This window comes from Lygodium microphyllum, chromosome 28, assembly GCF_053477565.2.
Source record: "Lygodium microphyllum isolate KBCC chromosome 28, Lygodium_microphyllum_v1.1.10, whole genome shotgun sequence".
NCBI lineage: Eukaryota > Viridiplantae > Streptophyta > Polypodiopsida > Schizaeales > Lygodiaceae > Lygodium > Lygodium microphyllum.
In genome coordinates, this window is record NC_141162.1 from 82,012,776 (window position 1) to 82,028,525 (window position 15,750).

Consider the following 15,750-nt stretch of genomic DNA (forward strand, 5'->3'; position numbering starts at 1 on the left):
AGTGACCATAAATGGTTCTCAAACTGATCAAAAACTAAGCTGAAAATTATTCAAATTTTTGTCTCAAAATTAATGTAAAAACTCATGTCAAATTGATCATAAATGATGCAAAAATATAGTTCTAATGCCCGGGTGAAACTCATACTCATCTACATATATCACATCTCACACTGACCAGTACACTAAGTAGTGACCTCATGGCAGACATACTATCAGCACAGTACCTTAAATGCATATAGAATACATCTAAGATCTACTACATGCACGAGCTATCCACAACTGGCTAAATGGAAGTGCCAACAATGGAACCATGAAACCAACCTTCCTCCTCGGATAGGGTGGTAAATAACTTGATTAAGTACTAATTATAGCAAGCATAAAATTCATGTAAACTAAAAATGCACACTTTACCACTTTAATCTTGGACATTGGACACCCGATTGGCCCGAAAACTAGCGCCCCTTGTGGTATTTCATCTTATATTGCAAATGGAAGGAGTACAACTAAGATGCTCTCATCTCCTCTGCTAATCCAAGTGCCTCTTGTTGTCAAAACTGATCAACAAGCCTCCAAATCAATTTTCCCCTTGGTTTTCTTAGGGATTGGCCTTCACCCTACTCCTTGAAAGACAAATTCAACCCCAAATCTCATATTGGTTAGCTGGCCTCTTGAATCTTCCTAAAATTCCTCAGTTTCAACTACTAGAATTCAAGGTCTAGGCCCTCAATTCTAAACACACATCCCAAGGCAACTATCAAAACCCTAATTTTTGCTGTAAATTAGGATTTACAACAAAGATTGACTAAAATCTCTTCCTACAATGGCTCAAACTACTGAAAAATGCTAAGACAACTTAAGAGATAGATGGGATATAAGAGAGGATGCCGTAGAGAGAGAAATTTCAGAGTTTCATCGCGAGAAACGCTAAAAAGCTACTACTGCCCTGCTTTTTGTTGGCTACAGCTCTCAGTCCCAATGTTATCGCTTGTATAATCCCGTAAAGCGAGATGTCTACGCGAGCCGAGATGTGCAGTTCGTGGAAGTTCTGGCCACAGAGGGGGGTGAGAAGCACCCCGTACTTGGAGATCCAAGGAAGAATAGGGCTCCCAAAAGAGTTCCTTTGGAGCCAAAGCCTCTCGATGAGATTCTTATTCAAATTCCCAGTCTTCTTTTTCACCAGCTACCCCAATGGAGCACCCGCCAATGGATGTACCCGAGTCTTCAATAGATGGGGAGCACCGAGAAGAGATCCAACCTCCTCCTCGTTGGACCTGTAACACACTCTGATTCCGAGATCGAGGGGGTCCTTGAGGAGTGGAAACCGCAGGATGGACCGCGGAGGTCACGAAGGCACCAGGCACATTCTACGGAGCTTGTTTGCTCTAACTACTGTTTGATGTCCTGTGTTATGCAGGATAGAGAGCCTACATCAATGAAGGAGGCTTTACAGTTTGATCATTGGCGGAAGGCGATGGAAGCCGAGTTGGAGGCTATTGAGCGAAATGGCACTTGGCTCCTTGTGTCTCATCCCTCTCATAAGAAGCTGATTGGTGTCAAATGGGTCTTCAAGACCAAGTACCATAGTGATGGCTCTTTGAACAAGCAACACTAGGCTCGCCTTGTTGCTAAAGGTTTTGCACAGCGCCCAAGTGTTGACTTCCATGATACTTTTGCCCCTACAACTCGCATGGCGACTATTCGTGCTATACTTGCCTTGGCTGGTCATAGGAGATGGCCTGTTTTTCAGTTGGATGTGAAGTCGGCCTTCTTGAATGGTGATTTGAAGGAGAAGATCTATGTAGAGCAACCTCCTGGCCTTAGTTCCTCAAATGGGCAGGTTTACAGGTTAAAGAAAGCCTTGTATGGCCTGAAGCAGGCTCCGCCTGCTTAGAACGAGAAGATTGATTCGTTTCTCCGGGCCAAGTTGGGATATCGGCGCTCTAGGGCCGATCCGCAACTTTATGTGCACACTTCCGAGGGAGGTCGTGTGTTGTTTGTTTTGTATGTTGATGACTTGATTATTGCAGGTGCCCATTTTCAGAAGGTCGAAGAGATGAAGGCAACCCTACACTAGAAGTTGGAGATGACGGATTTAGGACTTCTCCATTTCTTTTTGGGCCATGAGATTTATCAATCTCAGAGAGGGATTTTCATCTCTCAATAGAGATATGTACAAGAGCTCTTGGTGACTTTTAAGATGGAGAATTGTCGGTCCATTTCTACTCCTATAGATCCAAACTGGAAGGCCACTTCACATGTAGATTCTCCTTTGGCGGATGCTACTCGCTACCATCAACTAATTGAATATTTGGCTCCTCAACACACGGATTGATCTATGTTTTGATCTAGGTCTCTTGGTTGGGTTCATGAGTGCACCTCAACAGGTGCATTGGCAGGTTGCTCAAAGGATACTTTGGTTTCTAAGGGGGACCTTTGACCTCGAGATTTTCTATCCAACAAGTACAGGTGCTTCTGATCTTGTTCTTGCAAGTTGGAGTGATTCACATTGGGCTAGCGATGTGGATCAAAGGCGGTCTACTATACGTTATTGTTTTACATTCGGTGTTGGTGCTATCTCTTGGAGTAGCAAGAAGCAACCCACGGTAGCCCTACCTTCAACTAAGGCAGAGTATCGGGCTACGTCTTCTACCACGTGAGACTGAGTGGCTTTGACAGTTGTTGGAGGAGCTTTGCTGCCCCTAGACTCGTCCTACTATCTTGCAGTGCAACAATGAGAGTTGAATTGCCTTAGCACAGAATCCCGTATTCCATGCCCGAACGAAGCACATAGAGATCCAATATCACTTCAACAAGGAAAAGCTTCTAGATGCGACCATTAATGTGGAGTACTGTAAAATTCAAAACAATCTTGTAGATTTGTTTACGAAGGCACTTTTCCAAGCTTTACTTCATCAACATTCCAGATCCCTACATTTGCTCCCTTATCCAGGATCTGAGAGGGGGTGTTGAGAGTCATCTCCTACCACCTCAACAGTGCCACGTGGCAATTTTGCCACATGGCTGCAGTCGGACTGTCCGATTGCAATCAGCTGCATTAAATGCAGCCGACCTGGCTATTTTGGGCATTTTCTTAGATATTCTTTTCAACCTTTTAAGGCTGAGTTTCCAGCAGACTTCTACACTTGTATTTGACAGATTTCAACCTACTAGTGACAGAGAAAGCACTTGCGGCTGACGGAGATCGAGGTCCTCAAGGCGAAGACATGCGCAAATATTCTCTCTACACCCATGTATAATTTTGCATCCTTATACAACATTCTTCACTACAGATTTTCTGTGTTTCACCGTCTCTCTCTCTCTTCTCTTTCTATTCACTCTTTGTCACGGTCATTTGCTTCCGCATTGCTTCACTCTAACACTATCATCTACAAGTTTAGCAAACAAGCCCATTTTATTCTGGTGAAGAGAAAATAAAGGCTGATCATATGGCACGATTTTTTTTGCAGCACATCTTTAAGTATCATGGTATGTCAGAGTCGATCATTAATGATCAAGACCCTCGAATGACAAGTTTATTTTGGAAGGGGTTGTTTGAGAATTCTCATCCTCCTTCCATCCGCAAATAAATGCTCACTCTGAGGAAGCAAATTCCATAGTGTTAGATCTTTTGAGGTGCTATGTTTTAGACCACAAAACACAATGGGAGCCGTATTTGCCCTTGGTTGAGTTTGCTTACAACAACACAATGCATAGTTTCACAGGCAAAGCTCCATTTGAGGTGGTTGAGGGTGACAAGAAGGTACCACCTATTGTGCAAACCAAGAATAAGTTCTTTGAGGCTAATTGTTATGTGGAAAACTTAGATGCAACCTATGCAAAGATAAAGTATACACTTCAAAGATCGCAAGAAAAATAAAAGAGAGTAGCTAATAACCACAGATATGCTTTGCACTTTGCGGAGGGCAATAATGTATTGCTGGGTTTTGAAAAGGCAAGGCTGAAAAAGATGAAAGAAAGAGAAAGATTGTATCGAAGTTGAGTATGAGATACTATGGGTCCTTCCAGCTGTTGGAGAAGACCAGAGATGTGGCATATCAGCTGAAATTACCTCCACATTGGCGGATACACAATGCCTTTCATATCAATTTGTTGAGGCCTTTGTATAATGATGTGCCAGAGGATATGTTTGCTGAAATTCAGCCTAAGCTTGAGGAGCTGGATGAAATTTTGATACCTGAGCAAACATTGGCATACAGGAGGGAAAAGAAAGGTCAAAGGCAAATTTTCCAAAAGATGCTTGGTGAAATTTCAGAATTATTCACCAATGGATGCCAAATGGATGGAAGAGGATGACTTGGTATGTTGGGTGTAAAGACCCTTACGCTACTCCCGTATATATATTAAATTACTCATGTGAACACACCCTTGCGGGTGTAAGTGTACCGTACCCTAAGTATAAATACATTCTTTTATTCTTTGGGTGTACCACACTGATACACACCCATCTCTCGACTCTTCACTCATCACACTACACTGAACAGCTACACACCTCAATTGCTGCACACATTTCTTGAGTGCTCTCTCTTGTACTCTTCAAACTGGTATCAGAGCATTCATAAACATGTCTGTGTTCTCGAGGACCGTGACAGGCACTCATTGTCAATCAATGGTCAGTCTAACCAGTAAGTGTGGGAGTCGTGACAAGCAAGCATAGAGCAACAGCAAGTGCAACGGGTTTCTAACGGCGTCAGTTGCCAAGAGCAGCCAACAACCACGAACTGTAGCTGGCGGGACTGGCGACAAGCTAGCGGGACTGGCAACAAGCTGGTGACGTCGGTTGCAGGCAAGACAGACAACAGCAACGACACACAGCCTGTGAACAAGTCAACAGCTAGGCCATTCGTCAATTTTCTGGCTTTTTTTTGACATTTTTAATTCCCTCCAACAAGTGGGCCCCTTATTTATAAACGAAGGTTCACATGCACAAGCACAAGACACAGATCTGTGCTGATTTATGCCTGAAAATTTGGGGCTTTTCTCAGACTTGATGCTAGTTGTGCAAAACAGTGACATCTAACCCAGAAATTGCAGACATTGTGTGATTTTGCCTTAAAATTTTGGGACATTTCTTACACAAGTGGAATTTTGCTTAGTTGAGCCAATTTCACAGTAATTTGCACACATTTGGACCCCGAAATTTGGGGGTTTAGCAGAATTTGTGAATTTTCTGCAACATTTGCCCATATTTGATAGACCGGATGATGAATTAACGCACTTGGGCAGATTTACTACAAAAATTTTGGGGCTTTTCAAATCGGTGATGCATTTTAAGCCAGTTTGTGCCTAGACAGTGAAATTACAACAGATTCACTGCTGACTGGGAGAAATTTGGACTTGAGATGTATCAAATGTTATAAAAGGGCAACTTCTCTTGGTATATGTATTGCTGAATGCTCATTATGCAGTGAAACAATGGTATATACAGCACTTGGGATACTGCATTTGCGCATTCTAGTGATGTATTATTAAAGTGGGAGCTGTCATTTATGTAAATGTATCAGATTTGGTTCATGTACATGCTGTAATCAGGACTTGGGACTCAAAATGCAGCAAAACATCTGCTTCTTGGACACCTTTGGAAATACAAGTGTGTGTACTTGCTGTTATATTCAATCACCTTGCTATTGGCTAAAGGTATTCAGCATTTTATTGCAATCTTTAATTGCTGAAGATGGCTGGCAGTGCATCTATATCTAACACAAAGAATCTTTTTGAGATTCGTAAATTTGATGGCAATGGCTTTGATATTTAAAAAGATAGTATGCAGGGTATACTTTTTTTGAAGGATTGTGACGATGCTTTGGCAGAACATAAGCCTGTTTCTTTGTTAGATGAGGATTGGGCTAAAATTAATAAAAAAGCCATTACTTACATTAAAATGGCTGTCACAGATGATATCTTGGTTGATATCAAGGGACTTACCACTACTTATGCAGTTTGGGAGAAACTCAAGGCTACGTATAAAAATACAACTTCTGTCAATCAAGTACATCTCATGCAAAAGTTAGTCAACTTTAAGCTTGATGAGTCTAAGCTTTCCTCAGAGCATTTAAATCCTTACATTGGTATTTAAAGTCAGTTACACGATGCAAGCTTGCTAGCTTTTGATTCTAAGCTAAAGGCTATCTTCTTGCTCATGACTTTGCTCGATTCATGGGAAGCATTGGTTGTGTCATTGAGTAACAACCCCAACTTGACATTTGATGGTATGCGTGGTTCTATTCTTAATGAGGAGATTGATGCAAGGCAAGTGGGGAAAACAATGGATCAGCCTACAATGTAAGAGGACAAACTGAAAAGAGGTCAAATGCTGCAAACAAGAATAAAAATCGCAACAAAAGCAAGGAAAAACAGTAAGATGTCACTTGCTATCAATGTGGATGAAAAGGGCATAAAAAGCCCGATTGCAAGTACTATAAAAAGGAGCAAGAACGTAAGAAGCACGCTAACGCAAAGGCAAAAAGAATGAGAAGGATGGCAGCTCTACCCCTAAAGAAACAGAAAAGGTAAATGTGGTATCTAATGTTGTTATTAAGGAGATAGAAGAAGATAAAGATGTTGATTTGTTAGTTGCATCTTTAGATCCACATGCCATGATAGTGGAAGACGTGTATATCACTAAAAGGGATGTGATAGATGCCAAAGGTAACCTTGGAAAAGTCTATCTAGGCAACAACCATGCATGTGATATTGAAGGAATGGGCACCATACAGCTGGCTCTTGAAAATGGTCAAGAATTGATCCTTCGTGATGTTAGGTATGTACCTAGCATTAAGAAGAGCTTGCTTTCTGTTGGGCAGCTAGACAGCAAGGGTTACTTCACTACCTTTGGTGGTGGAATGTGGAAGATACAAAAAGGATCTATGCTAGTCACTAGAGGTGGTAAAAAGAGAACTCTATATTATCTTCACTGCAAGGCACTTCTTGGAAAGTTTATTGCAGTTGCTAAAGTGCAGTCACACACGGAGTTATGGCACAAGCCTCTTGGACACATGAGCCAGAAGGGTTTACAAGCACTTTTTTCACTTGAAAGAGTTGATGTGAAAAACTCAAAACTTGACTTTTGTGATAACTGTGTTTTGAAAAAACATGTAACGAGTTCATTCTCTCATGGAGCGTCTAGGAAGGCATGTATCTTGGATTTAGTCCATTCTGATGTATGTACCATGTCAATAAAAACTCATAGTGGTTATTGTTTTTTTGTGTCTTTTATTGATGACCATTCTAGAAAGCTATGAATTTACTTGCTTAAGCAAAAAAGCAAGGCATTGGACGCCTTTAAAAAGTTTTATGCATTTGTTAGTACCCAAAAGGACTGAAAATTAAAATGCATAAGAACAGACAACGAGAGAGAGTATGTATCTGAAGAATTCAATAAGTTTTGTGATGTCAATGGGATTAAACAAGAGGTTACAACTCCTTATATATAGATCACTCTCTCATTCATTCCTTACGAGGACTGATCCTTCAGTTCGTCACTCCCACTCTCTCTTCATCAGTCTTCTGACACTCTTCCATCATCTTTCTCTCTCTCTCCTCTTCTACCACCATCTCCACACTCTCCTAGCGCCAACCTTCATCTCCAATTGGCTGCGTTTATGGTGACAGTGTGCTCCTCTTCAGCTGGCGTCCATCCTCCATTGTTGGCGACAGCATCTTCTGTGCTCCTACACCTTGTGTTTGAAGTCCACACTCTCTTGGCGTCAGCATCCACCCTATCTGGCGTCATCCTCCACCCTTCTGGCAGCTCCACCTTCTTGCGTTTGGCTGCCAGGGAGGTTCCTCACCATCTGGCATCTCTCTCCAGTAGGCATCACCTTCATCAGAGATAGTTGCACCTTGCGTTTGGTTCTTTGCTGCTTCCCACCCTTCTAACGTCACTCCAAAATTAGCGTTTCACTCCCAAAGGCTGTCTTCATCTGCGTTTTCAGCATCTGGCTCATCCTCACCACCTGGCGTCACTCCCAGCAGCTGGCATCGCCTCATCAAACTTGCGTTTACAAACGGAGGCTTCATCAGCTATCTCCCTGCTCGTAGGTACCACTCTTCATCCCTACGTTTGCAGATTCAAAGACTCCTCACCCTTCGACGACAATCTCCTTGCTCCAAGCAATACCTCCTCATACTGCATTTGCAAACTCAAAGACTTCTTCGGTAGTCTTCCTCCACTCCAGAGCTTCCTTTGTACTACGGCACCCTTGTATCAGATTCATTTCATCAACATGATTCATCTTTCATCATCTTCTGTGTTTCTTTTCTCTCTATGTTAGCCATACACACTGTGTTTTCCCTCGCAAACCCTACTGTCTCTTTGGCCACTTAGTCATTTTTACAAGGTATCACAGCCGGAGGTGCCACAAAGATCCTCCTCATCAAAGAAGACAAAGACCGATGGTAGGTTCGGCATCAACATCTGATTTCTCTATCATTTCCGTTGCACATTGGGATATATCTTTTTTCTCCCTCCCACCCTCCCTTCTCCATCTTGCCACACCGGTACCAGGGTGTCTCCACCAACAGATTGCCCTTCAATTGGGTGCTACTACTGCGGCACGAACGGTCATCCCACCAAAGACTACCGACTTTGACCTTTGCTCCCCAACCCCTCGGAGTATATGTGTCTCTTAGCAGAGTATTTGTCAGCTCATGTGTGAATTTGAGCTTGATCTGGGCTGGGCATTTTTATTAGGTATTTTAGGTATTTTTCTAGTGTGGCATTTTATGCCATTGGGGCATTTTATGCACCAGTCGGCCAGCATTAAATGTTGTCCGACCAGCATTATTGTTCCCCACTTTTTCAGCCTATTTATACTCAGTGGCTCCTCCTCAGTCAGTCACTTCATCTTCACCATCTGCAGACTCTGTGGAGAGAGGAGCCAGTGCCAGTGCCCACGCAGCCAGTGACTCACTGTTGTATGCGACTGTCTCGTGTTCAGATATATGGATTCCATTTCCCGTGCATACATCTGAGTTCTCATCTGTATCGTGTTCTTTCTTTTCTCTTTTTGTCTTGTGTTTCAGCAGTTTATTTCAGCACATGTTTATGCTTCCACCGCTGCTCCACTTCTGACATGGTATCAGTTTTCAGGATTTGTGTTTCTGCTGTGTTTTCTTGCTGATTTCAGGACTGGTTTGTACCCCTGCTGATCAGACGACTGCTGTCGCAGCCAGGCGACCTGTTTTGGGGCTGTTTTCAGCCTGCGTTTTTTGCAGTTTTGCCATCGCCTGCTGCCTACGCACCCTCTGCTGCCTGCGTTTTTCATCTGCAGCTGCTGGCGACAGTTTTCTACCTGTTTTTCTCCAGTTTACAGCCTGCGTTTTGCTGATTCAGCATCTCTCGTGGCTAGGTGACTGTTATTTCAGGCCGTTTTCTCTGTTTTTGGCAGTTTTTGACTGATTTTTTGACTTTCTACAGCAGATTTTGTCTTCTATTGATCAGATTTTGGGTTCTTTGCATGTGAACTCTCTTTTTCTGTAGTCTGTGCTTGTGTTTTGGCTGTGTTTCCTCTCTAAATTCCATCTCTTCTCTACTTCTCTTCTTATCCTCTCCATATGGCTCCTCCGTGCACTTCCACTGATGATAAGTTACATGGACTTGATTATCTCACATGGAGTGCTGTCATGAAAGCTTGGTTTGTGCATCTCGTTGGGACGGTCCTCTACAAGCTCCCCCCGGAGTTTGATGGAGTGGCCAATGCTTTGCAGGCGCAGACATCAACGACTCCTGTCAGTTTTACACATATGACCTCGATGCTTCTTGAGCATGAGGCATCCTTGAGATTACAGGGGCGGCTTCCGGCACATTATGGAGGTGAGGCTTATGTAGCTTCAGAGAGGGGTGACGGGAAGAAGAAGTCGAAGGCCCAATGTTACCACTGTGGCAAGAAGGGACATTTGCGGAAGGATTGCAAGAAGTTAGCGGCTTCCAGGAAGAAGGAGCAGAAGAAGAAGCGGGATGTTGACTCTACCGATGAGTCCTCTCCTTCATCAGACTCCGACTCAGATCCTCCGCCCAAGGTGAAGTCCAAGGCGCGGAAGGGATCCTCTTCTTCGGATCGCGGGAAGGGCTTGGTGGCCCCTTCCTCGGCTACTTTCTAGTGGTGGTGATGAGGTCATCCCTCACGACTCTCTTGTGCCAGAGAGGGAGTGTGAGCGGGTGTTCAGATGGGGCAGCCGCGCCTCATCTATATTTTTATACAGGTGCACAGGTTCCAGAGAGGGACGTCCCTGACGCATTGACTTCAGTCTGGCGGAATCAAATCCTGGAGCTGGGATTGACATCCAGGTTCATGCTGAGCTGGTTATCTGACAGAGAGCAGGAGGCTTTCGTATGGAGCTCACATGAGGGGACACTTTGGCTGTTTGGCCAAAGGCGGGGAATCCATGGTCACCTATGTTCAGGGGCATTTTTGACAGGATGGACTTATATGCTACTGCAAGATATTGGTGATGGACACAGAGACATGCTATGATCTTCTCTATTTTCAGGTGTTTGGTACAATCGACATCGACATCAGGTTCTCTCCGAGGCACCTTGGTGGTGGCTTGATCACCCACTGCTTGGGTATCCATGGTTCTACTTGGTGGTTCTATGTTATATAGTTTCTGATCCCTTTTCATTGTACTATTGTATTGTATCAGATCACTCATGATCTGAGAGAGGGTGTTAGCAGAGTATTTGTCAGCTCATGTGTGAGTCTGAGCTTGATCTAGGCTGGGCATTTTTATTAGGTATTTTTCTAGTGTGGCATTTTATGCCATTGGGGCATTTTATGCACCAGTCGGCCAGCATTAAATGCTGTCCGACCAGCATTATTGCTCCCCACTTTTTCAGCCTATTTATACTCAGTGGCTCCTCCTCAGTCAGTCACTTCATCTTCACCATCTGCAGACTCTGTGGAGAGAGGAGCCAGTGCCAGTGCCCACGCAGCCAGTGACTCACTGTTGTATGCGACTGTCTCGTGTTCAGATATATGGATTCCATTTCCCGTGCATACATCTGAGTTCTCATCTGTATCGTGTTCTTTCTTTTCTCTTTTTGTCTTGTGTTTCAGCAGTTTATTTCAGCACATGTTTGTGCTTCCACCGCTGCTCCACTTCTGACAGTGTCTTCCACCAGGCACTCATTGTGTCACCTCTCTTTTCTGGGCCACAGAGATCATTCTGCATCGGCTATCAAAGTATTATACAAAAGGCAATAAGCCGCAACAGACGTGCACTAAGTCCTTTCGAGCACACGGAGGCTCTAAGACCTTACAAGGCGATAAGCCCTCCTGGAGACTACCCCAGTGTGCGAAGGGTTCCTCCACCTACTTCCGGGTACAGTGGCTTCCATGGCCCACATCTCCTCCACAATCCACTCTCTTGAGAGCTTGCGACTGTTCCCCACCCATGGCTCATCCTGAGCCTCCTCCTTCTCCACCCTCTTCCACTCAAGTTCAAGAGGCCACTTTTGGGTGCTTTCCGGCTTCTTATTCCGAGCCCCAAATACCCTCTTTGACACGACCGACAGCACTTCATCATCTAATACTTCGCAGTTCGTGGGCCATGCGTGGTTGGATTCCCTTTCTCTCTCAGACTGGGATTCAAAGGGAGATTTTCTTACTTCGCCCTCAGAAGGGACTTCCAATTCTTCTTCGGCTTCAAAGGGGGCTTCTACTTCTACCCCTTCCGATTCAAGGAGGAACCCTATGTGCCATGAAATTCTTTACACACCACCAACTTTCACTTTCGAGGAGTGACTCTCCTTTGAGCAATCATTTTCTCTACTCATACCCAGGATCTAGAGGATCTGCCTAGATCAAGGCCCTTGGGTCTTCAGCAGTAGCGACTTGGTGGCTTGGCCTTCATATTCCTTCTAGCATGGAGTCACGGAGCTAGTGGCTTCTCTTCCAAGGTTGAGTTTCGGGTTCTACAACTCATCCTATCTCCTAATTATCTTCAAAGGTTTCTTTTGAGTGTTATTCTTAGATTATAGGGTGGATCTTCTTCGTCCCTTAGTCAACATGGAGCCACCTCCCGAGATCGAGTACGGACATATCCTTATGGTTCTCAACACCACACAGTCCGACATTCCTCCTATGCATTGCATGTTTTCATCATCTTTATACTAGGGCACTTAGGCAAGTAAACAATTTTCCTATGAGAGACATTGTCCAAGTGGCACCTGCTGCATAAGCATTCTTCAACATGTAGCATTGCATCTCCACCTCACTCTTCTTTTATTCCCCTTTTTGGGCCTGAGAGGGGGTGTTGAGAAACCCTTCACCCACAATTTGCATTTTTGCGTTTTGTGTTTAGGGTTTGCAGCCCCAAAAAGGGGCGCCACCCTAGACTGACTATATCTATTTATAGACCACTCTCATTCATTCCTTACAACCAATCCTTCAGTCAGTTACTCCCACTCTCTTCATCAATCTTCTAACACTCTCTCTCTTCCATCATCTCTCTCTCCTCTCCTACCACCATCTCCACACTCTCCTAATGCCAGCCTTCATCTCCAGTTGACTACATTTATGGTAGCAGTGTTCTCCTCTTCAGCTAGCATCCATCCTCCATTGTTGGCGACAGCATCTTTTGTGCTCCTACACCTTGCATTTGGAGTCCACACTATCTTAGCGTCAATATCCACCCTATCTGGCATCATCCTCCACCATTCTGGTGGCTCCACCTTCTTGTGTTTGGCTACCAAGGAGGTTCCTCACCGTCTAGCATCTCTCCAGCAGACGTCACCTTCATCAGAGGCAGTTGTACCTTGCATGTGGTTCCTGGCTACTTCCCACCCTTCTGACGTCACTCCACAACATGCATTTCACTCCCAAAGGCTATCATCATCTATGTTTTCAATATCTTGGCATCACTCCCAGCACTGGCGTCACCTCATTAGGCTTGCGTTTACAGACGAAGGCTTCATCAGTTCTCTCTATGCTCATGGGTACCACTCTTGATCCCTGCGTTTGCACATTCAGAGGCTCCTTACCCTTCGACTGCAGTCTCCCTGCTCTAGGCGACACCTCCTCATCCTACGTTTGCAGACTCAGAGGCTCTTTCGGTAGTCTTCCTGCACTCCAGGGCTTCCTTTGTGCTCGGCACCCTTGTATCAGATTCACTTCATCACCATGATTCATCTTTCTTCATCTTCTATGTTTCTTTTCTCTCTCAATGTTTGCCGTACATACATTGTGTTTTCCCTCGCAAACCCTACTGTTTCTCTGGTCACTTAGTCATTTTGACACTTGTAATCCATCATCTAATGGTATGACTAAGCAAATGAATTCGATACATATTTTCCACAGCTAATCTACCGAAATCATTTTGGGAAGAGGCACTTAAAACTGCAATGCATATTTGCAACTAATCTCCACATCATACACTTAAAAGTAGCATCCTTGAAGAGGTTTGGTCTGGCAAACCTACTTCATATGACCACTTAAGGGTCTTTGGCTATGTATGCTATGTATATGTACCTATTGATAGCAGAACCAAACTTGACATGAAATCCCATTGAGACATCTTCATGGGTTATGGAGATGAAGGTGAAATGGGCTATAGAGTTTGGGTTCCAAGTATGAATAAGGTGCTACACAACCAAGATGTGGTATTTAATGAGTCAAAGCTGTTGACAAATGCCACATCTAATGACTTGGACAAAAAGAAATTGAAATTTCAGCATTATCAACCACTTGAATAGCCATCAAGTCACTGAAAATTCAGCTCCATTTGATTTTATGATAATCGACGTATCATTATTGAGCTAGATAAAAATGGGTGGCAAAGGGTGCTGATAAAGATTTTGGGCAACAAAATCAGCATGCTGGAAATGAATTACAGCAGCCTGAAAATGTATTACATCAACCTGAACATGCAGTTCAGTAGCCAAATAATGAGATCATTGACATTCCTTTGGATGTGGATCATACCAATAATATTTGCAAGTACAAGCCAAACTAGTACTTCCATTTTAAAGGGGAGACACTATCACATTGACATGATAGAAATTGTGATGATAGAAAGGAGCAAACTACCACGTAGATCAGAAAGGTAATACCGAAATTAATAGTGGGCAACCAAAGTTAGACAGGGTCAAGAGAATGGTGGCTCAACGAAGATGTTTAGGTTTGCATAGGCTGTACATTTGAGAAATCCAAACGGAAGCCTTCCAAACTAGGTAAGACATCAACGGATGTGTCTGGGCCTCATTACGCTGAAGGGGATTATGAAAGGCTCAACACATGAATGTAAGGTTTTATCGATCACACTCCAGAGCAAGATGATCGGCAATTCATGACCTGGTCTTGTGTAAGAGAGATTGTTGTGTGATGCGCTTTTGAAGCTGCTCCTTTTTCTGAGCAGATAAACCAATTCAACTCTTAGAAAGTTCAGGGCTTTCTCATTCATGGCCTGGACTTGTGTAACAGAAACTGTTGTGATGCGTTTTTGAAGCCGTTTCCTTTTGTGAGCAGATAAACCAAGTCCACTCTTAGAAGCTTCAGGGATGACCCGAATCATGCATTTGTTTTCGGGATCATCGCGCAGTGTTCTTTGAGTATGTAGCTTCCAGTCTTTCATTTCTTGAAACGGATAGATCATGGTAAAACGTAGATTCCATCTATTGGAGCAAACAGAATAATGGCATAAAGATGGAAACTCAACCATAGCCTCGCATACCTTATATAAGTCTTTAGCTTCCGCTACGGCAAGGGAGATGAGCACGACCACGAGCATAAGCCTCATTGGAAGACTCCGACAGCCGATCGCCATATCTACAAGTCCAATCGGAATTGATTGTCTCAGGCTTCAAAGAACTGAGTAAATATGATAGTCGCCCGAAGATGCGTGCTTGTTTTCGATCGGTCAGTGCTGCGTGCGAGTCGCGACTATCCTCCGCTTCTAGTTGCTTCGTTTGTTCTTTTCTGGTCCCTCCCGCATTACATACATTTACTCTCGAGCGCCGGTTTAATTCAATTATGATGTTCTACGGAGAAAAAAATTGAAAACCTTCCTATGGGAAGTTTAAGAGGTAAAATGCCTATATTTGAAATTTGTTCCACTCAAATCCTTCACATTTTTTTAAGATTTTCTCACCCCTTAATTCTATCAAGGTGGAATTCCACTAAACCTAAGCTTTTTTTTAAATGAACTGAAAAAATGAAGAACATCATGTAATTGTGACCTTTCTAATCTATAGGAAAGAACCACACATGTGCTTACTTGCAACCACCCTAGTGAAGTTCCGTACATTTAAAATCCAAAGCCACTCAAGAAAAAAGTTATGAGTATAAAGTTGACTATCAAATGCTTAGGAAAGTTTGTAGCTTTTGGTTTGGCATGTCTTTTCATGTTGCATTTAGATGATGCCAGTGTAAATGTTGTTTTCTATTAATACAAGAATTTTTTGCATTTTAAAAAATAACTAGTTGCAAACAAAATGTACATTACAGCTATGCAAAATTTGGGTTAACCTAGCTCTTGGATTTGGTCATGTAAGCAAGATCACTTGTGCTAGCATGGCAATAACTGTTGTTTTAACCGCATAAGTAATGAGAGGGAGGCATCTCACACACATAAGTGGTCATTCGAATTGTCATGGATCTACTAATGTGAGCACATCAATGGGATCATCTCACTAATGTAGCATGCCTTTGGAGAAGGTGTGATCTTGGTCACACGAACAATGTGGAGGTGGTGCCACTCACACTTAAATGTTGACATCAATGGGCTTGGCCCATC

The 15,750-nt window shown here is 43.5% G+C and overlaps 1 protein-coding gene across 1 annotated transcript in view; it reads right to left on the minus strand.

Moving 5' to 3' along the window:
• Positions 1 to 14,962, minus strand: part of ATERDJ3A (DNAJ heat shock N-terminal domain-containing protein) — a 112,579-nt gene extending 97,617 nt beyond the window's left edge. Inside the window, exon 1 of the mRNA XM_087670514.1 lies at positions 14,689 to 14,962. Coding sequence (XP_087526640.1) covers positions 14,689 to 14,781 — 93 coding nt within the window. The 5' untranslated portion in view covers positions 14,782 to 14,962. The remainder of the gene's footprint in view (positions 1 to 14,688) is intronic.
• Between the last annotated feature and the right edge of the window lie 788 nt (positions 14,963 to 15,750).